Below are 23,328 nucleotides of genomic sequence, written 5' to 3'. Positions count from 1 at the left end.
GTCATACATGTCATATAACCCAAAAATATGGTTTCAGGACTGGGTCAGGGATTTTAAAGGACCTTGTTTGGTACGGAAGCTTTTCATAATTGAACTTGTTAGTGGGTAGCATTCCAACTGTGGTACCATACAAACAAACTGCCATTCAATGTCTGCAGCACCACACTGTACCACCACAGGCCAGGCAGGCACATAGATGAGCAATTGTCTGTACTGTAGACAGAGTACAAGAGCCTCTCTACAGAAGCATCCTACTGTCCCAGTGCTTAGTAAAGCACCCCCTTGACAGAGCATCCTTCTGTTCTAACCGATTCATATTTAGTACATCAACAACATCCAAAAGCACATTACAACACTTCACCTTCAAATGTGTTACTTAGTCTGAAAAAGTAATAAAATGCTATCTGAATAGTAGACCCCAGCATAGGAAAAAATCATTGGACGGACTGCCTTAAGCCAAATAGTGTAAACAAATATGTTTGCATTAAAACATAGATGTATTTTTTGTTTTTTACTGGAAAATGCCTCAGAATTCTGTAATTGTAGGAAATGTTTCCTTAAAACAATGAAATGGTTATATGGCTAAACAAAACCCCTCATGCCCAGCACTAAAGACCCTTTCAAAACTGTTAAAAAATAATAATAACTTTTCAAACTCCTTTCAATAGCCTGAATATTCTCATATAATTTCAGTCTTGCAAACATTTCATTCACATTTGAGTCATTAAGAGGTACTAGTCTGCAACAACCAACCACAATCAAATCAAGGGGCTGAAAAAACTAAATAACTACAAAGCTATGCATAAAAACCAATATTAGTTTTGGTGTGTTTAATAGAAGAGTATGGTGAGTTAAACGTGTTTACGTAATAGCTATTAGCTCTTCTTGGATCACAACATCATAATGTGTGAGCAGCAGTCTGGCTATGCTCTGGCTTTGATCATTTTGTTAATTTCCTCCTCTCAATTGACATCTCATTGTCTCCTGTGCGTCTAAGTCATGCAATAGCAATTCATATCTCGGTGGTTTCTTTTCCTCTGGTTGTCATACATCTGTAACATGTTTTTCTAACATCACTTAAGTAAACATATAAGGAGAACATACGCTGTGGAGAATTCATCAATAAGTGGCCTAAGGTGGTGCTGCACTCTAAGCGTCTGCCTCTGATATAAATGTATAAATGCTATACTTAACAAAGCTCTTTTAAGTTGTAGCCGACACCAATCAAAGCTCTGAAGTTCAGTGGTAGCTAACCATATTGAGGGTATTCTTGACTTTAACACCTTGCCAAGAGGAAAAAAAGAAAGCCAACCCATCTTTACAGTAGCATCTATGAGCGCTAATTTGTCTGAGTTAAACAATGAGCATTGTGTAAAACGTAAAGAAAAGCGGAAGCACTGAAAGCAGAAAATAATATATAGCAAGATACATCATGAAATCCACAAAACACCATTTATGCTCACACGCTTCAACCACTTGTAACGCAAATGCTGATAGCATATAGGCAAAAACAACAACCCAGTTTAAAAGAATCAATTAACAACTCCCATTAATAGCAAGACAAACTGTATCACAAACTGTATTTGCAGTAAATGTGAGATGGTCATCAGCTTACCACATCATCTGTCCCCCAGCACAACTCACTTGAACCGCGGCTTCTATGATTAGAGCATGCTAGCATAGCAGAGAAGACTACAAATGAGGGCAGGTCAAAACTATTAGCAGCCATTTTTCCCAATCACACTATCCTTGCTTCTCATGAGTAAAGACATCGCCACTCACAAGCACAAGGCGTACTCTGTAAAGTAGCTACTGTTCTTAATGCTTCTGTTCATAAATATGTTCCTAATGGTAATTAAATGGAGGCTGCTAGTCATTTATTCACCCACCACAGTGCAGGGATGGATGTTCCAGTACAACACAGACCAGATACAGATGCAGACATTTTGCTTTTGGCTACAACCTTGACCGAATCGTGGATGATTTGCTGACAGATATGCAATGAGACAGTTTACACGAGAGGACGGAGACTGACACAGACTGAAGCAGCAGCAGGGCATGGGGCTGGGCAGGCGTCCTCATGCCTGGGGTTGGACGGAGACCAAGACCGAGACAATTAGATGGAAATGGCAACACAGAAATGAGGAGGTCCTCTTTTTAGCTGGGTTTTCTTCTGACCTCAGTTGACGAGGTAGAAGAAAACCCCAATGTTTTAACATGCATAACCACTCTCTTTGAAAGGAACATTGCAATAGTCAGGCTTCATTTGGAAAACATGCAACTTTTGAATCGATTCCATAAACCCTGATAAGATCGTAAGTGGGGGATTTTCAAGAAATATTGACTGAAGAGCAGACTACAAAATTTGAAGAGCTTATTTGATTCTATCAGGGTTCATCTTACACGGCAAAATTAATTTGTTCTACCAATTGATTTTGTTCCATTTCTGTGCCATGCTGATTTCATACCTGATAGATCCTGTTTAGATGTGCCTGCAGGGGAGAGAATGTAATGTATGTAAACTGACCATCTTGGAAACAATCCTCCTATACAGTACATGTGGGATGAAATAGGCCTACCTATTACCTCTCTATTAGACTAGATGAAATGCCTGGGACCGCCGAAACCTAGCTACACTGAAAAATAATATACATGCAACATGTGAAGTGTTGGTCACGAGTTTTACAAACTAAAATAAAATATTCCCACACATTTTCAGTGCATTTTATGGCAAATGTATTTATATCCCTGTTAGTTGGCATTTGTCCTTTGCCAAAGTAATCCCTCTACCTGACAGGTGGAGGGATTATATCAAGGTGCTGAATAAACAGCACGATCATTACACAGGACTGTGCGCTGGGGACACTGTACTGTAAAATGTGCAGTTATAACACAACGTTCATTTCTCTACCATAAACTGCCTCCAATGTGCTTTCCTTTGGGAATATGTCCATGTCACTACGTCAGCCCAGCTCATCTGTGTACTCATCGTCCTAACCAGGGCGTTGACCCGACTTCTGCATTGTGCGGTATCAGTGGGCAGATGCTCTCCTTCGACGGCCCACCGATATGCTGGAGAAGTGTGCTCTTCACAGATAAATCCCCCGCTAAACTGTCCTGGGCAGACAGAAGACAGCGCACATGGCTTTGTGCGGGTGAGCGGTTTGCAGATGCCGACATTGTGTAACGAGTGGCCCATGGCGGTGGGGGGATTGTAGTATGGGCAGACAGAAGCTAGACTATGAAATGCAACTGCATATTATCGACGGCAATTTGAATACACAGAGACACAGGGATGAGATCCTAAGACCCAGTGTTTAGCCATTCATCCACCAGCATTAACTCAGGTTTCAGCGTGATTACACACAGCCCATGTCACAGTGGTGGAATCTGAAATTGTCCCAGTTCTTCCATGGCCTGCGTGCTCACCAGGTATGAACATGCTTGGGATGCTCTGTGTGTCCCCGCCGATATCCAGCCACTTTGCACAGCCATCAAAGAGGACCGGGACAACATTCCACCTTCCACAATAAACAGCTGACTGGTTTTCCGATCCACGCCCCTACCTTTTCATTCCAGGTATCTGTGATCAACAGATGCATATCCGCATTCCCGGCTATGTGACATCCACAGATGGAGTCATAGCTACTTCATTTAAATTGACTAATTTCTTTATATAATTGTAACTCAGTAAAATGATATTAGAAACTGCTGCATGTTGCACTTATATTTTTGTTCAGCATATATGGAAAATTGAAATGACGTGATAACATAAGGTGTACAGGTGACTATGACTCTCTGTATGTGCTTGTTAGAGGGACACACGAGGTCTACCATGGGATGGTAAATACGTTACGTTAGTAATAGTAGGGTTTTAGTAGCTAGCTGCTGTTCTGGGGCCATACATAATCAGTAGGGATTAACCTGGCTAAAGGAGCCGTGCCCTGTCTAAGTGAAACACATTGCCGTTTGATAGCCCTGGGCAGGCCTCTCCCTGTGGACTCTAATCTACCTGCTCTCCCTCTGTGAAGGTGCGCAAGCCAAAGCTCCAGCTGATGGTGGGGGTGGGGTCTCCTGACGCCTCACAGGTCAGAGTCACCTGTTGCTCCATCTCAGATGTGCTCTGGTTCAGCAGGAAGGTGATCTTAGGTTTCACTGTGGAAGGGAAAAACACAGAGCCATTATAACCAACACTTAGTCTTCCAGTGACAATCACCTATTGCTATACTCACAGAACACACACACACACCCCATTCCACCTAACAGCACAGAATCCCACAGTGACAACAATCACCTAGCTGATCTGATGATAGTACTTACTACCTATAGCTACAATCACAGCATAACCTTTGAAAATAACCCGTTTAACATCCTCCCAAACAAACTCTTCACAAACCCATCAATGCCAATCATCAGTAAATATGGGACCGAAATACAATTTTACAAACGACTGCTACACAAACATTCTTTCGCTCTTCCACACCTCACACATTCTTCCGACAAATAATCTACAGAGAGCTTAAGTCTTTGAGAGTGTTTTCCCGTATTGCATGCCAGAGAGTGATGAGAATAATAAAAGGAACCAACCGAGAAGAGTCCCTTACCAAACACCCGGAGGCTAAGTTCCTGTTCGCTCTCCCCGGCCTTGTTCTTAGCGATGCAGGTGTACTCTCCCTCATCCAGCTTGGCCACATCCATGATAGCCATCTCAGAACCATCTTCACTGAAGCTGTACTTCCCTCCTGACTCCAGGACAGCACCGGCCCTGGAGGACAGCAGACAGACAAACTCATATTACAATCAGATATGAAATGAAGAGAAGCACCTGAAATGACACGTCTAAAAAGTGAATTGCTCTTTCCTGTTAAATTACATTTAATATTTATATTCTACATATATAGCTCCCGAAAAAATTAAGAGACCACTGCACCTTTTTTCTTTTTTTTCCCTTTCCAATAAAGCTGAAAAAGAAAGTTTTGAGTGAGGAACAGAAGCGTTCAATTTGCAGTGGTCTCTTTATTTTAACCCTTCTGTTCCTCACTCAAAACCTTTCTTTTTTGACTTTTTGGGAAAGGAAAGAAAAAGGTGCAGTGTCCTCTTAACTTTTTCCGGAGTTGTATATTCTTTTATATTTATACAAGATTAAAAATTGAAATTGATCTTTACAGTCAAGGTATACCCACAGTTAAAATGCCGTGGACAAGTTTAAGTGTGGCCCCTTTCTGATTTTCTGATGTACCGTGGGTATTGTATTTTTGCTCTAGGATGCTGTCTAGGAGTTTTAGGCAATCAATTCATAAGCTAAACTGCATCCGGGTTATGCAGAAAGACAATAATCATATTTATCTCAGAAACAAATGTAATGTTTTGGAATAGCCTATTTCATGTCAAAACCCAACCAAATTTTTGTGTCAGGACCTGAAACAAGCCGTTCATGCAGAAAATTTGGTTCTAGGTGAAAGAGAGGTCAGCGTTTCCCCCACATGAGTGGGAGAGACAGCAATTACAGGAAGCATTAGTTTGCAATCTTTGTATACAACCAGTAAATTAGTGTATAATGACCACAACCCTCTAAAAGGAGGTATTGGGTGTTACATAACTTTTTGGATTACATAAATGGACTAAGTGTAGAAAAAAATCTCATCTGTTCCCTCAGATTTCCTTAATTTTATATTAGGTTTTTGTTTACAATCTGAAAACATTCAATTACAAAAATATTAAAAAATATACAAAATCTCAAATGGATAAAAAATTTAATAATCATAGCAATGCAATGACATAGTGAGATTGTGAGAGTTCAGGTCAAAGCCTATCAGCTTGAGTGGAGAATTAACATCCTTCAACTAAGACTTAACCCCAAAGACAAATGTCACACAAAGTTCACACCAGTCGTAACTCCTCTGATGTACCAATTCGACACTGGAATTAAGTTAAAATGAATCTTGTTCCACTACGATCAAGTTGTGATTGGACGACAACTACAAGATAACTATGCCAATTCGCATGGAATTTTAGGATTTAAACCAATGACAGATAAGAAAATGCCAATATAAATTCAAGGAAAATTGTCTGTTGTGGATCGGTACTCTGTATCAGCAGATACTCAAAGATCAGTACTCGGAGTGAGTAGACACCATTAAAAAAGTGGAATTGGGGCATACCTAGTGACAGCAGATCGGAGCAACACACTGCACTGCAAAAAAATTGTGTTGAGTCCATTTGCTGGTAATACAGAAATCTTTAAAACACAGGTTAGCGCTTTATCAGCGTTGCGTTGGCCTGAGATTGTTTGTGAATGTGTGTGCATGTTTGGGGCTACGTGACAGAGTGAGAAAGTGTGTGCTCCAGTCTTACCGTGCCCAGGTCACCATGGGCTCTGGGAACCCATCAGCAGCACAGGTTAACATGGCAGACTGGCCAACCCCAGCTGTGGCATTCACCTCCGCCTGCCACACTCGGATGGTGGGGAGCACTGATGGAATGAACACATCACCAAATGGGGAAAAAAAGCAGAAGACTGCCAGTCAGAAGATTCATTACAGCTCAAGTCCGGCCCACGGTCGTCTGGTGTCTGGGATGATGCTAAATGGCCACACGCCAGAACCTGTCAGCAAATTGAATAAAATGACATGCGAATGGAGCAGGAGGCAAAAGAAGGCTCACCGTTGACGATGACCCTGATGATCCTGAAGTCTATCTCTCCCCGTATCATGAGGAGGCCCTCACAGGTATATGACCCCTCATCTGTCTTCTTGATTCCTCGGATCTGCAGGTGGTTGTTGGGCAGTATCTTAAAGCGAACTGAGGAGAATTTAATCAGATTAAGTCATGGATAATGATTCTGACGGAGAAATAAGAAATGAGTTTTCAGATGGCAATCCTTGGACAAATAAAAAAATATATATACTTCCAATTTACATAATAGAATTAAAGTGTTCAAAAACTTGCATATTCAGATCCATCATTTGTCAGAGAATTGCTTGAATGGAACAGTGTTTCTGCCAGTTGGATAGGGACTGGTGAAACGGTTGAGGGGGAGGTCCTAGGTTGCATAATTCTGGTAACTTTGTTAATTGCTTGGATTTAATCTGGTGGGAATCCTCCAAAAGGAATTCCAGGAAAACTTCTATGTTCAGCTCTCAAGGATAACTGTTTAGCTAAGTGGTGATGATTAAATCACACATACTTTCTTTCAATATCAAGTAGTTAGATATAATAATGTATTGTAAGCTATGTGAAAGTGGGAATTTGGGGAAAGTCACCAGACCTTTGCCAGCCTCCTCCAGGCTAAAAGACATCTTTATCTCACCATCCTTCTCCATCTGAATCTTAGCTCCTTTGTGCTTCCAGATTATGGTGGGGGGAGGCGAGCTGATGACATCACATACTATGTTGGCGTCGTCCCCTTCAGTGAACTCTTGGGGGGAGGGGGCGTTCTTGAATGTGATCCTTTCTAAAAGACAATGTAATGGCATGGTAATGTTAATAAACGTTCCATATGTCCATGGTGTGGGTCACAAAACACAACATTTACTGACACTCTACCTATTAGCAATAGTAGTGCACTGCACTGGAAATAGGGTGCCATTTAGGAGCCCTACAGGAAATAGGGTGCCATTTAGGACCTGGCTTTTGGTCCATTTAAAATGTTTTCCTCTATACTCCAGCGTCTTAACTGTCGATGTTCTGATCACATTAGTACTGTTATGCCTGGCGGGATTTCTTTATGATGGACGTCTACTGATGGTTGGCAGTGTTGTTCTATTGCTGCCATTAGTCAGTAGACATACAACTGACAGGGTCATTAGGCACTGTTTTAATGCTCTTTGGAATGTTTTTTTTTTTTTTTTTAGAACTGATGAAAACTCCATCTCCAGTTGAAAAACAGAAAGCCACAATGCCCTCAAGGACAACATTTTTGTATAGCTTTTTCTTTAACACTATACACAGGATTGAGGACATTTCATAAGCTACATTTATTATAAGAAGCTTGGGGTTCTTAGCAGAACAAAATGACATTCCGTTCAGTTTATAATATGTAATAATGCAAACACACTACTTAAGAATAATTGTGTTTAATTATATCTTTTTTTTTACAGTGAACTGGTGCAATTGGAGCATGTTTAAATGTAATAATAACAAAAAAGAATGATAATTTCATTTGATCACAGAACCTGCAAATTGCAAGTCCGCTTCTCTAACCACTATGCTATTTAACAAACTAGGTTAGACAGTCAGTCACTCAGTCAGTCAGTCAGTCACTCAGTCAGTCCCTCAGTCAGTCAATCAGTCAGTAAGAGATATTCACTCTGCTAGGCTGGCTCCGCTTACGTGGTCCGGCAAAAAGAGGAACAGCTTACGATAGATTTTGACGTTGACTGTAGCCTCTGCTGATTGGTCCTTGTTGGTGGCCAGACACTTGTAGGTCCCAGCGCTGTCCACTCCAGCCTTGTAGAGTGTGAGGGTTGAAGAGGACTCGTCATTTCGGATTACAGTGATTTCTGGTTTGTTAAGTTCTATCTTCTCCCCACTTGGTGAATACCAGTCAATCTCCTTTGCTACTCCAACAACTTCACACAAAAACAAAAGACAGTAACACTTTTTAGTATATAATTAGAAGAAATAATATTGCATATTGCTTTCACTCCACTAAGTCTCTCCAGAAGACAAATAAAAATCACAAAAGAAAGTAACAACCTAGGCTATGGCCGACACCTTACAATCAATTTTATAATTGAGAAGGTTACAGGCACCGTGTTGCTGTCTAGAAACCTGACAACTATGGGCTAAACACAGCATAACAGGAGAGCAGGACGCAAAAGGTCAGAATAGGAAAGCAAAATGGGATGTTAACAATTCCAGTGACAGCTATAGAATGAATATACAGGTGGAAGTTTACCGTCACACAGAAAGAACTTGGACTCCCCAACACTGATCTCTCCTTGGGTGGGGATGATCTGCACTTCCAGACAAACTGAAAATAGAAGAAAATTACCATCACACAAACAAGTACTTGGAAGCCATGTGTTACACGTGCGTGTGTGATGGTGACGGAGACAACATGCTAATTAATAATATTGTATTCAATCTTGTCTATAACACTAAACATTTCCAAACCAGGGCATTGTGTCTGTGTGTTACAGTGTTTCTTCATTCATTCATTAGCAGGAGTTTCCTGACCCTCATTGCACAGCAGCTTGTCATTATGGAAACCACAAGATCTCCCACAGCTCATAACGCTAGACAAATTGAGGCTCCATCAACAAGCACATGGACATAAAGTAGGTCACAATAGATCACCTGCTCTGCATTTGAAATGAAGTCCAATTCCCCACATAGTGCACTACTTTTGACCAAGGCTAATGCCGGTAGAAACTTCAGGTAGAAAGTTATACTGATCTTATTGACAGTGGAACATCCAAAGGTGGAAGGAAAAATAACCTTCCAAATCAATAGTTTCAATCACAACATAGAAATCGATTCCAAGCCATGGCTCATGCCTCAGTGTAGCTCCTCTGAACAATCGATTGAGGCTTAATTCTTTGTTTTAATGAATGATAAGGCCATGTTAAGAATAGGCATAGGCCCGCAGAGTATGTGAGCGTATAGAACAGAGATCCACCGTCTCAAGTGTGCTACTAATATGCAGATAAGAGGGGACTCAGGATTTTATACAGAATGTCCAACAATATAGATTTATATGCTATTGGATTGCTTAAGTGGTGATTGATGGGTGATGTTATCTATCATGCAAATATCACTCTTGTACAAAGTACTTCAAATGAATAACCTTGTCAACTAGTCCACAGAGTACAGAAAAAGACAATTGACTGAAACATTAAGAGGCATAAAAACAAACTGGTCACCCTTGGCAGCCCTGTTCTAATCACCTTAATACCAAAGCATAGGGAAAACACATTCTACATCAGCTTTCAGTATGAGGAAGACCCCAGTGACCTTGCCATTTGGGAGAACAATTTAAAATGTACATGCAGCCATCACCCAAGTTATCCATATAACACAGAGTCTGCATTATACTTGACAGGATACATTCATACTGTAAGCATTTGGGCAGCCTGGCGGCTTTGGTATCTTGTGGACAAGCCCAGCCAGTTGGTGATTAAAGACAGAGAACAAGTGATTGGATCTGTTGTTGCTGATTGCGCTTTTGTGTCCGCCCATAAAACCCGGCCAAGCTGGGGATTGGAGGAGGGTCTCCCAGAGTGACTATCAGGTCAACGACCAACCTGAAGACAGGTTCATAAAGAGGGGCAACACACCCCAGAGAGGAACATCACCAGGAGCCCAACCGAGACACTGGTCGACCTGCATGCCTCCAGCTCAAGTCCTTGTTGGTGTGTTCTTGGGTTGATGCTTGACCGGTTTATTTTTCTAGATGCTCCTGGTCTGCAATATCATAAGCTCCCTATTTGTTATTTCTGTTTTGACCAAGTCTGGTACTTTTCATTTTATGGAGTCAATGTTCCAGTCATAAACACTGCTGTGCTCAGTGCACGCCTTGAAAATGTAATACATAAAACTAAAAGAAAAACAACACAATCCCCTTGTTGCGAGGCTTGTTTTATTTTACCACCTGTCTCACTTGTTTTTTGTTCAGTTGTTTCCCCCAACCGTTCACAGACTGTTCAGTATTGGATATCCAACACAACATCAGAATCACCTAGTTCTGACTAGAAATGAAAGCCCATGGCCAGGAAGCCATTGCAAACAAACCTGCATCCTAAATAATACCCTATTTCGATATGCAGTGCAATATATTGTATGAAGAATAGCGTGCCATTTGGAATGCAGCTGATCTATTCGAAGGATTCCTGCATTAGCCAGTCTTCTCTGAGAATCCTCTGTCTGGGTCAACCCATGTGGAAAATGCATGGGGTCTCCACTGCCAAGAATAGCAAGTGAGTAGTCATTTACAATATAGGGCAGGCAGAGAGGTCATAAAGCACGCAAAGCTACCCTCATGCACCAATTGATAGATTGACTGTGCATGTCCAAATTATTTCTGATGGAGAGTAACGAGAAAGCATTCCTTGCCTTGTGATAAAAGCATTCCTTGCCTTGCTTTGTGTTTAAACATCAACAAGTATATAATCAGCTGGGTATTATCTACAGATGTCAATGTAATATTGAGGTTCTCTGATCCTGCCGCCAAGTATAATCAGAATAAAAGAAACAGGTATCCTGATGTATGCAAATTAGCTCATTTTCTGAGTCTAAGGGCTCATTGTATTATTACCAATTGGGTAAGGTTGGAGCCCTGGCTGGCTTTCTAGGCTGCATCGGTCGACTGGATTAGGCAATTTACTATGGCACCCCACACAGGAAACAGTAGATTTCAGAGAGAAATGGAATTAGCTTGTAATACAGATGCTCTAGTATAATACTGTATTTTATCATTAGTCTACTCTGGCAAATGATAAGATCGAGAGTGTGGAGAAATTTATATTTTCCAGTAGATGGCGACTATAAGACTACATCCAACTACAGTGTAACTATGATGCTAGCTCTGCTCATTCGCACTATGATAAGGAAAGACCAGTGAAGCAGAGGAGACAAGCTTGTCCAAACTGCCAACATAGAAGCAGCAGCTTAATACTATTCTCATTAGTGACTTGCCTCAACATTATTTCTCCTCTAGATTATTAAAAGCAACTGTTCTAAGATCATTCACGTGTAACAACATTACAGTCTCTCCTCCTCCATCGAATTTGGTAACCACACAGTGATGACAGAATGAGGGTCCCAGAGGGAATTGCATCAGGAAATGTTCTCGACATTCCACAGAGTACCATCCCCAATTCCCCATCTCGCTAGATGTACAAAAGAACCACCACACCTGCTGCCTCAGATTTGGGATTTTTCCAACATTTAAATACTTCTAAACTGCCAGCGATATTTGGTTCTCAGTTCACAGTAGCTACAATGTATATAGAGTGATGAAGGGAGGGCATAGTAATTGTTCTCCTACCAATGGTTCACTTCAAATTAATTAAAGTAAATTCAGCTAGAGTCCAGTTGGAGGGCAAACACACAAAAAAAATGTGGTAGCAGGCAGAAGATGGCCAACAGAGGGGCACTAATAAAGGAAAGGCTTAGAGAGTTGCAGTGTGCTATAACCTAAATAGGAATATCCCCATCTGTATAAAACAATAGACCAGCATTAAAATCCTAACATAAAAAGAATGATTAAAAAGAACAAAACCAGTGCGGAAAATATCTACATTAGCAACTCACACACAGCACTTGACTTTTTAAATAGAAATGTCTCTACTGGCTGCCTGGTTGGTCTAAGATTTCATTTAAATTCAAAAGGCTTTCATTGTGATGTGTATATCAGGAAAGCAACATTTCTCCCATGCAGAAACAGCAGGGAGAGAAAGAGATGGAGAAAAGAGGGAGGGAAGACAAAGGAGACATGTACTGATTAGCATTGTTATTGATAGAACTGTTCATTTCATTTTGTCATCTAGGACAGTGGTTGTCAACATCTGGTCCGCGCAGCCTTAACTGTCCATGCAGGTACAGCATGTGGTCAGTGATATTTAAAAGGATTTCTGTTAGAGCTAAATGATTGTAGTTAGGTGCATGAAGGGAGGTATTATTTAAAAAATCTCAAATTTTGACAATACACATTGTTTAATCTGTACGTGTTTATCCTCATGGTTATGTCATTGTGTTTCCCAGTGGCGAACCGTGACTATTGGAGCTAGGCCCTCAGTAGCGGAAAAAGACCTGACGTCATACATATAAATAGAGAACTCGGATGCCTGTGTATACAGAGCATGACTTGAGACCTCTATTTTGCAGACCTATTGTATGCTGTCAGAGAGAAAAACGTTGCACTGTACTCGATGTCCAGCATGCAACAATAAAAAATGCACCACAAGAAGAAATGTCATGTACCCAGTACTTCCAGTTGCAATGTCATTACCTTTGTTTTTACCACACAACTAGTGATCTAAAGTTGAAATACTATTTCACACATTGTATTCAAAATGATATGAATGAGATAGTAACAAAAGCAAGCTGTAGATGAAAAAAAGTCCACTCACCATTATGATAATCTTTTAAAAACTAAGTCCATTCTCTTGTCCTTTATGAAATGGATAATGGCAGGGTCATGTAGATAATCTTTTAAAACTGAAATAAGTTCTTTATCAATTGAGATCAAAGACAGGCCTTCGCCATTTTTACATACACTCACTGCAAAAAGCTAGCCAGCAAGCTAGGCTCAAGCATGAGAAAACAAGATAAGGTTCGCTATTGGCACTGAATTAGTTACGTATACATAGGCCCTCTAAAGGGCCTTGTATCGTCATACAATTGTCCCACCTATTACAAGACAATTTGTGATTGGTTGATTCTACTGTCATTATGACCTCTGTAAATATAAACTCATTCGTGATACAAACAATTGGCACACATCAATCGAAAGGGGAGAGCCCTGGGACTGTGGTGATCACAGATCCTTAAATATAGCTGAATCCATCATCAGTAGTGGTTGTCTTGTCACATAGAGTCAACATAAACAAATGGTTGCAAATACAAATGCTTAGATAAATTCATACGGAGTCTCTAGAACATGTGGATGTGTACGTTTTGCAGTAAGACGCCCACAAGACAGTGGAAAATCACCTTCATCAGGCTAACTTCCCTTAATAAATCCCTTAAAAATGACCAGTAAAAAAGTATATAAAACTATATTCAGTATTCTCTGGAATATGAGGTGGCTTAGAAATGTATCTGAATGAATAAAAAAAAAAAAAAAGAGAATTGTGCAAGTTAACTTTGCACTCATAGAACTGAATGCCTTGGACTTGTATTAAAATTGTAATTGGCCTGTACTTTCACGAATAGCGCTGACATCTGAATTCGATCTGCATGATAGTGTTAAACAATTATGCGACTGTGAATGGTGGTCCTCAAGAGCTTTACCTGTGTGATGTGTTCAGCCTTGTAAATGGCATTGAGATCTGGACAGACTGTAAGACATTACATTTTTTGTTCTTGAGCCATTCCAACATTGCTTTTGCCTTGTGCTTGGGTTCATTGTCCTGAAATGTGAATTTCCTGCCAAGCTTTTGTTCAAATGACTGAAACATTATTTCCAGGCATTGTGATCTATCCATTCTTCATTTAATTTTAACAAGATGCCCAATCCATGCTACTGATGCTGCCACCATCATACAGTTGTGAAAAACACCTCATGGACAGTTTTATTTTCCTAAAAAGACTCATTGAGATGAAATCTTAACTTCTGCATTATAGACAGATAAACACAATTTATCAAAAGGACATTGAAAGATATACTTTGCAATCATAGATGTGTGTAAATAATTTTCATAGTGCAGAAAAAAATAAGCACACCCAAAGCTTCAATAGATGGTGCTGAAATAACTCCTTTCCTTTAACTGTCTATTAGTCTCTTACATCACCTGGGAAACATTGTTCCCACTCTTCTTTACTGCTTCAACTGAGTCATGTTCAAGGTCTTTTTTTCCACGCACAGCCCCCATTGCATTTTCATAGGATTATGATTTGGGTTTTGACTCAGATATTCCATAAACCTGCTTTTCTTCTTTTTGAGCCCATCTGTTGTACCTTCTGTTGTAGCTTTGCTTGGGCCTCTATGCTTAATGGTTAGTATGAGGTCTATGTTTTTCAAGGCAGTGTTTTGTTTTTCGGGCCAAACAACTCCAACATTGCCTCATCTTTTTAGAGGATATTCTTCCAGTCATTTTCAGTCATGCATTAATACATAATTTAAGAGCAAAGCAGTCCTTCTAGACCTCCCATGTAGGCTACATTTGTGCAGTCTCTTTCTGACAGTTGATTTGGGCATTTCGACATTGACTGGTGTTCTTACAGACTTCTATGAGAATCTTCTTAATCAGCTCTTGTGCTGAATCTGCAGGCATGACCTCGTCTATGTAGATTGACAGTGGTCTAGAATCTTCTCCATTTGTAGATGAATCATCAGGCAGTGTAATGTAATTATATACTTTGAATTGCTTGGAAACAACTTTTTACCCCCCAAAAGTAATGGACACTCTTGGACATAAATAATCTTCCTTCATTTTGTGCAAACTAGCTTTTAACAGTCTTTTAATCTTGGCATGATGTGTTCCACGCAGCCATATGTTTAACACAAAATAAGTCCAAGTTTTAATCTATATTTAAAACGGTGCCCTCCCAAGTTACTCTATAATAATTTTCTAACAATTTGAACCCGACATCCCTGCTGCTGTGTGTGCAAACCTGGTCAAGAACTACAGGAAACGTATGATCTCTGTAATTGCAAACAAAGGTTTCTGTACCAAATATTAAGTTCTGCTTTTCTGATGTATCAAATACTTATGTCATGCAATAAAATGCTAACTAATTATTTAGAAATCATACAATGTGATTTTCTGGATTTTTGTCCGTCTTTCACAGTTGAAGTGTACCTATGATAAAAATTACAGACCTCTACATGCTTTGTAAGTAGGAAAACCTGCAAAATCGGCAGTGTATCAAATACTTGTTTTCCCCACTGTATTTTGGTCACATCTATCCACAGTGGGTATTGCTGTAAACTGATCACAGTGGTTCATGCGCACACTTTCTAGCAGACCCTGGACATGGTTTATCAGAGGGTACATTTTGAGCATGGGCTTTTTTCTTGCCACTCCGCCATACAGACCCACATTATGTGGAGCACTTGTTATGGTTGACTGGTGCACCATTACTCCACTCCCAGCCACAGAACTCTGTAGCTCCTTCAAAGTGATAAATTGCCCCACTGTGGCTTCTTTATGTTTCAGCACTAACCCTTGGGTTCATTTTAGAAGACATGAATACATCTCCATTCAACTTCAAACAGGCCGTGAGTAGTTGTAAAATGGTCAAAAACAATTCATTTAAAGTAAAAAAAAAAAAAATCAAAAAAACACATGGTTGGAATTAACTAGGCTTATTGCTAAACAACTCAAAACGTTGTGTACTCTCTCCCTGATAAGCGGTGCTCCACCGCACAGTGACATAATTCAAAGAGACCCTCACACAGAAATGATCGACCATCTGCCCTCCTGCTCAGAGTGGTTGGGCAGTGTTTACTGGTACTAGGGATCAATGGGCAAGCAGGTGAACAACAAAATTTGTTGTCAATACAACAGGCAACATTTTTTTGTCTCAATTTACTTTGTGATAGCTGTCAATAGTTGGATGAAGAAACAAAATATATAATTAATGATGTTAAATTGAAACTCTCACAATTCAATTTTGCACACACTTGCCGAACATGTTGAGGGTTTGCTAAGTAGAGAGAGGGGCAGTAGAACGAGACAAGAGCAGGCTAGCCAGGTGTGTGGTGTGCGATGCTCTCCTACCAAAAGACATCATTATAATGTATATTGGGAGTTGCCAATGATTATGACTTAGAGAGCATTGACTGAGGTGGGCAAAGTTATGACTATAGCTTCTTGGTCAAAAGGGCCCAATTTGCTTAAGGTGCTTATCAGGAGAATATTTGGACAGGAAGTATAGAAGTAGAATGATGACATCGTGGTTGTATATGACTACGGAGACTGATACACAGTCCCCTCCCAGGGTTCATGAACGTGGAACGTGTTTTCATGCTATAATCAGCTTAAATATGGCCCAGATGAGGTCAACTTCAAGTAGGCTTTTCTGCCCATAATAAACTATTTTACATTACAATTTAAAATGCAAAACTGATTCTGGATCAGCCCTCCCCCACACAGACGATTCCTGAATACAGGCTATGGTGCTGCTGTTATTAGGATTCTGCGCTCTTCTCCCGTCTTGCATTACTAGCGGTGTGTGCTCTGGGATTAAGCTAATTATCTATGTGCCTCACTGGCTTTTTTCACACATACTGTAGAGCCCAGGGTCCCAGTGATTTCCCATGCAGCACATTCAGTCAAACAAGTTGACTGTCGCAACAAGATCACGTAACGCTGTAGGAACTGTCTATCAGACAGACTCTCATCCATAACTCCATAGTTCTGTCACAAATGTCACCCTATTCCCCTAACAGTGAATTTCTTTTTGACCAGGTGACACTGGCCTCTGGCCAACTGCAGTGCATTTTAGGCTACATGGAATATGGGCCCATTTGGGGAACTTATGACACATCATCAGGGCGAGAAGGATGGAACCTCCCTGTGGGTTGACTAGCAGCCTAACAAACACATAATTTAACCAGGCACCAACTAATACTGTGAGGTCTATCTGCCCTGGACTACTGGTCTGCATTATATCCCTTTCACATCTATTCCAGAGAGAGCACACCTGATTAGAATTGGCAGCTAATAATCAGGCCCTAGAATGAGTGAATCAGATGTGCCTGCTCAGAGCTCAAACCAAATTGTGAAATGTCTGTGGGTTGCCGAGGAGAGAATACTTCTGCTCCAAACCACCAGTGTGAATTCTTTTTTTTAACTGCAAGCAGTTGTAACTATTATAGTCCATTTAACTAGTTGTAACTGTATTAGTTCATTTTTCAATGGAAAAATGGAGAAAGCTTCATTTTGCACAAGAATCAGATTGTGTAAGTTTACATATTAATTTCAATTGCAAAACAGAGGCTGTGGAAGAGTCCTCCACATTTTTTACATTTGATATTTAAAACATTTATTAGTTGTTATATTGGAGACATGTACGTATGCAGAGTTATTAATTATAATTATTCCTTTTAGTGTGTTTTAAGTAACATTGTTTACATTTATTGGTGGGTGGAGCCAAGTAACCCAGGTGGATGCAATTATGTACTTAGGACAAAGCCTCTTAAATCTGGGTTTGTGTGGAGTCTGAGGTAGAATGTCCATGTTCTGAGTCAGGCAGTTTTAGCCTTGTGCTTTTAAATCATGTTGGAGGCCTGCAGTTTTAAATGATCGAATATTTGAGTTTTTGTCCTTAGTTTCTCTTTAAACCTTTAAAAGTGAGGAAGTATGACCAGCTTCATCCCAAAGGCTAATACACTCCAGTCCATTGCTGCTTGTTTTGAAGTTAAGTATTTCAAATATGAAGATTGAACATTTGAATTATATTTTTTTCTCCTCTAGACCAACAACACAACTTTCTCAGATGGGGCACACCCAGAGCTCAGACGATTGGACTTTGACACTTTTCAGTGTCCATTTTGTCACAGGCAAGTGGAGAACCCTGGCCTTATGTCTCATTTGCAGGGCCAACTGGGATCTATCAATGTCTGATCTTGAAGTGTGCCATTGCAAGAACAAAACTGATTTCTGAAGATCTCAGAAAATGAGTTGTTGATACTCATCCTGCTAGAAAAGGTTACAAAACCATCTCTAAAGAGTTTGAAATCTACCAATCCACAGTCAGATTGTGTACAAATGGAGGAAATTGAAGACCATTGCTACCCTCTCTAGGGGTGGTTGACCAACAAAGATCACTCCAAGAGCAAGGTGTGTAATAGTTTGCGAGGTCAAAAAGGAACCAAGGTTTACTTCTAAGCAACTAAAGGCCTCTCTCACATTGGCTAATGCCAATGTTCATGAGTCCACCATCAGGATAGCACATCAGATACTGAAAGCAAAGGTTCACAAACTTTTGACACTCATAGATATATATACTATTTTCCTCAATGAATAAATGACCAAGTATAATTTTGTTTCATTTGTTTAATTGGGTTCTCATGATTAACTTTTAAAACTTTAAAATCTGTGTTTAGGTCATATTTCTGCACAAATATAAAATTCTAAAGGGTTAACTAACTTTTGAGCACCACATAAAATTCTGGATTGTTTAGGCAAGTCCTGCAGTTTGATACAATATTATAAACCTTTTGAATGGTACATTTTAAATACAGCATTGCAAGCACTACACTGGGAAGAGTACTGCACAATGTGGAGAGAGGGATAAAATCACTGGCTGGGAGCTTTAGGCCTGAAATGTTTTTATGAACAATGTTAATATAATTATTTCAGTTATGATGAGTGAATTTGGATGTTTACTTTACCAACAAGTATTAATCATTCATCCTAAACAAGAACATGATATTGAATGCATGAAAGTAAAGGTTTTGTAATGGACCCCTCGTCACGAGAAATAAAATAATACATTTGAATGGTTTAGTTCATTTTTGGAATCATAATTGTTGGTGTGTTCAGCCCATATCAAAAATATTCCCAACTACAGTGGGGAGAAGTATTTGATAAACTGTCGATTTTGCACGTTTTCCTACTTACAAAGCATGTAGAGGTCTGTACACATGAACTGTGAGAGACGGAATCTAAAACAAAAATCTAGAAATTCACATTGTATGATTTATTTAAAATGTATTTGCATTTTATTGCATGACATAAGTATTTGATCACCTACCGACCAGTAAGATTTCCGGTTCTCACAGACCTGTTCGTTTTTCTTTAAGAAGCCCTCCTGTTCTCCACTCATTACCTGTATTAAAAGGTGTAACTGCACCTGTTTGGACTGGTTACCTGTATAAAAGACACCTGTCCACACACTCAATCAAACAGAATCCAACCTCTCCACAATGACCAAGACCAGAGAGCTGTGTAAGGACATCAGGGATAAAATTGTAGACCTGCACAAGGCTGGGCTACAGGACAATAGGCAAGCAGCTTGGTGAGAAGGCAACAACTGTTGGCGCAATTATTAGAAAATGGAAGAAGTTCAAGATGACAGTCAATCTCCCTCAGTCTACGGCTTCATGCAAGATCTCACCTCGTGGGGCATCAATGATCATGAGGAAGGTGAGGGATCAGCCCAGAATTACACGGCAGGACCTGGTCAATGACCTGAAGAGAGCTGGGACCACAGTCTCAAAGAAAACCATTAGTAATACCCCTGCTCAAGCTAGCGCATGTCCAGGCCCATCTTAAATTTGCCAATGACCATCAGGATGATCCAGAGGAGGAATGGGAGAAGGTCATGTGGTCTTATTAGACAAAAATAGAGCTTTTTTAGTCAAAACTCCACTTGCCGTGTTTGGAGGAACAATAAGGATGAGTACAACCCCAAGAACACCATCCCAACCGTGAAGCATGGAGGTGGAAACATCATTCTTTGGGGATGCTTTTCTGCAAAGGGGACAGGATGACTGCACCGTATTGAGGGGAGGATGGATGGGGCCTTGTAACGCGAGATCTTGGCCAACAACCTCCTTCCCTCAGTAAGAGCATTGAAGAGGGGTCGTGGCTGGGTCTTCCAGCATGACAAACACAGCCAAGGCAACTAAGAAGTGGCTCCGTAAGAAGCATCTCAAGGTCCTGGAGTGGCCTAGCCAGTCTTCAGACCTGAACCCAATAGAAAATCTTTGGAGGGAGCTGAAAGTCCGTATTGCACAGCGACAGCCCCGAAACCTGAATGATCTGGAGAAGGTCTGTATTGAGGAGTGGGCCAAAATCACTGCTGCTGTGTGTGCAAACCTGGTCAAGAACTACAGGAAACATATGATCTCTGAAATTGCAAACAAAGGTTTCTGTACCAAATAATAAGTTCTGCTTTTCTGATGTATCAAATACTAATGTCATGCAATAAAATGCAAATTAATTATTTAAAAATCATACAATGTGATTTTCTGGATTTGTTTTATTCTGCAACTTACAGTTGAAGAGTACCTTTGATAAAATTTAACTTCTATATGCTTTGTAACTGGGAAAACCTGCAAAATTGGGAGTGTATCAAATACTTGTCCTCCCCACTGTACATAAGTCTACAATAACTTGAAAACATTATTTTTAATCTCACATTTGCTAATGTTAAATGTATTGAAACTTTAATGATCCCATGATGGAGATCATATATAATTTTAGCAGTTAGGTTGAAAGGTTTATCCTCATTATTTCTGCTGATTATTGCTAAAATAATTATTTGTTTATTTATTGAAATAAATAACTAAACCACCTTTTGTTTGCAACCATATTTGGAAGAGTCAATTTCAGTCATCATGCTGCAGCTGCATTGTTACGTCCCCAGTGCTTTCTTTTGCTCTGTGTTCGTATGTGGTTTTGTCCCTTTGTGTTCTGAGGTGGTTGCAGGCTTACCACCACTTGTATATGCGTGCGTAACATGCATATACATGCATTTCCCAGAAACAATCTGTGCACTTTATTCAACTCATCTTAAAAAAAATCTTCATCAACCAGGGGAGTTGAAATAAGATTATTTTGATTATATACTAAAATGTATTTAACGAAATGTATCTGATGTAGCATACACAATGTGAGAACAGCCAGCTACTAGTCTAAACTCGCCTAGGTAATGTTTTCCGATTACAGTACTAGCTGGGCTAGTAAACAAAGCAAACAGCCCGAACAGACGGCTACATGCGGCTAGCTGCAGAAATGTATCTGATGTAGCATACATAGGAAACGTGAGAATAGCCAGCTACTACTAGTCTAAACTCGCCCTGGTAATGTTTTTCGATTACAGTACTACTAGCTGGGCTAGTAAACAAAGCAAACAGCAAGTACAGATGGCAGCTGGCCTCTTGACTGTATCCACCGAAAGTTAGTAATAGCCAATTAGGCTATTAACATTAACTAGGCAGCTAAAATTGTCCTTGCTGGCAAGCTGATGTTATTAGAAGTTGGTAGTAGTAGCAAACAATTTCTGCTGGATAGATGTACATTCAGTAACAATAGCCATGTCTGCTCTGTTTGTATAGCTAGCCAGATTAACACCAACAGGGCAATTATTAACAACAGTGAGAGGTTTGCTAGGTAGCTAGCGTTTTAGCTAACTTCAAGTCTTCACTTACTGATTTAACAGAATAATCGCCACATCAGCGTCGAAGTTTAATGCATCCATTGTGGATAGGCAGCTGGACCATTGTTCACTTCGAACAGCGTCTATCTGCCTCTCTTTTAACAGATTTGCTTTCCTTTGATCCAAACTGTATTTTCTTAGGTACCGTTACACTGTGAACTTCTTCAGTTTTTCTTTATACAATTGGCTAGCGTCTCTCGCTGCTTCATACACAAAATAAGAGTAGCCACTTTGTTTGATATGTCAAACGCTTCACTTCCTGTGACCAGGATAACATTTTCCACTAGTGCAAGGGCCGACCATTTTTTCCCCTTAGGAGCAGTACACTGTATACAGTGGTTTTTCAGATGCGGGCCTGGGACCGTATGGTAGGAATTCATCCACGATCCAGATTAATAGTATAGGGATGTGTTAAAGCAAAAAACGTACGCACTTCAGCTTTAAGGTCTAATCTTGGTTGAGTAATTGGTCAGATGCTTAATTAATTGGTCAGATCTGGGCCCAGGAGTTAAGGGATCAGACACAAACCAAAATGACAAGCTCCACCCACTCTTTTATTTTTTTATTATTTTTTCAATGCGAAGTGCTCCAGACTAACTGTGGACAATTTTCACTGGTTGTACTGGTACCGCTTAGTCTTTAATAAAAAAAATTATAGATTTTTCTTGGGTTAATTTAGCTATTACAATAATTTATGTTGTCCTTCTTGTTGTTTACAGAATTGTACAGTTCATTTTCAGTATTATGTGTTGTATGGGTCGGTACTTTCCCACCTGATTTGTCTGATATGTGTTTATTTTAAAAGAACCAAAAATGTATATTCTCAATGAAATTACATTTTTAACAAAATAATCTAAATCACTGCATTGATCTTTGACATGCTTAAATTAAACATTAGAAACCCCCATTTGATCTGACTGTGTCGTTAGTTGGCTGCATGGAAGGGCTCAGATGATGAGAATTTGCTTGCTGATCATGCCTCTCAACCACGGTTATACTCACTGCTACCAGTTGCTATGGAAACATGTTTCCCTGTTTTTTCCTCTATATTCTCCTTCACACCTCCCTCTTACTGCACAGTTCTATCTGATTGGATGCAAGGGCATGGCCTCCAAGGTGGTGGATTAACATTAACATGACGATGCTGTGTAGATTTACATGGTTATATTATGAGGCATGGGGTTGGTTCACAGTCCAACGTCTGCACCAGTTTATCAGGAGAAAACACATTGGTCCATTACACTGAAGTGAAGAACATGAAACCTGGGTAAAGCTGTTATTTGAAGTCACACGATTTAAGTGCAATATGTTATGTTTTGTCAGCTGGTGCTGTACATCTGTACTTTGCCCTATAGCTCAAATCTCAGACACCAATATCTGCTAGGCTCAAATACACAAGGCAATTAATATGTGTGTTACACCTAAAAACAGAAGTGCCACAACAGCAGACAGGATGAAACACCACCACGTTTGTAATATAAGGCGTTACTGTGAGTATTGTCCATCAAAGCACGGTGCAGTCACAACATACAATCACAGATAGCAGTTGGT

The 23,328-nt window shown here is 40.0% G+C and overlaps 1 protein-coding gene across 9 annotated transcripts in view; it reads right to left on the bottom strand.

The window, feature by feature from the left end:
- Nucleotides 1-23,328, bottom strand: part of ncam1b (neural cell adhesion molecule 1b) — a 111,885-nt gene that overhangs the window by 29,174 nt on the left and 59,383 nt on the right. For 6 of the 9 annotated variants that reach the window (XM_034292028.1, XM_034292036.1, XM_010892210.3 and 3 more), the window contains exons 2-9: nt 8,900-8,974; nt 8,361-8,570; nt 7,310-7,453; nt 6,664-6,801; nt 6,355-6,472; nt 4,605-4,765; nt 4,013-4,155; nt 2,469-2,492 (exon numbers count right to left, since the gene is read on the bottom strand). In XM_034292028.1, coding sequence (XP_034147919.1) covers nt 2,469-2,492; nt 4,013-4,155; nt 4,605-4,765; nt 6,355-6,472; nt 6,664-6,801; nt 7,310-7,453; nt 8,361-8,570; nt 8,900-8,974 — 1,013 coding nt within the window. The remainder of the gene's footprint in view (nt 1-2,468; nt 2,493-4,012; nt 4,156-4,604; nt 4,766-6,354; nt 6,473-6,663; nt 6,802-7,309; nt 7,454-8,360; nt 8,571-8,899; nt 8,975-23,328) is intronic. The other 3 variants (XM_034292033.1, XM_010892213.3, XM_010892217.3) reach the window with 1 other exon arrangement.

The sequence above is a fragment of the Esox lucius genome, chromosome 1, assembly GCF_011004845.1.
Source record: "Esox lucius isolate fEsoLuc1 chromosome 1, fEsoLuc1.pri, whole genome shotgun sequence".
Lineage (NCBI taxonomy): Eukaryota > Metazoa > Chordata > Actinopteri > Esociformes > Esocidae > Esox > Esox lucius.
Note: the sequence above shows the minus strand (reverse complement) of the source record. Positions and strands in the feature narration are given on the sequence as shown.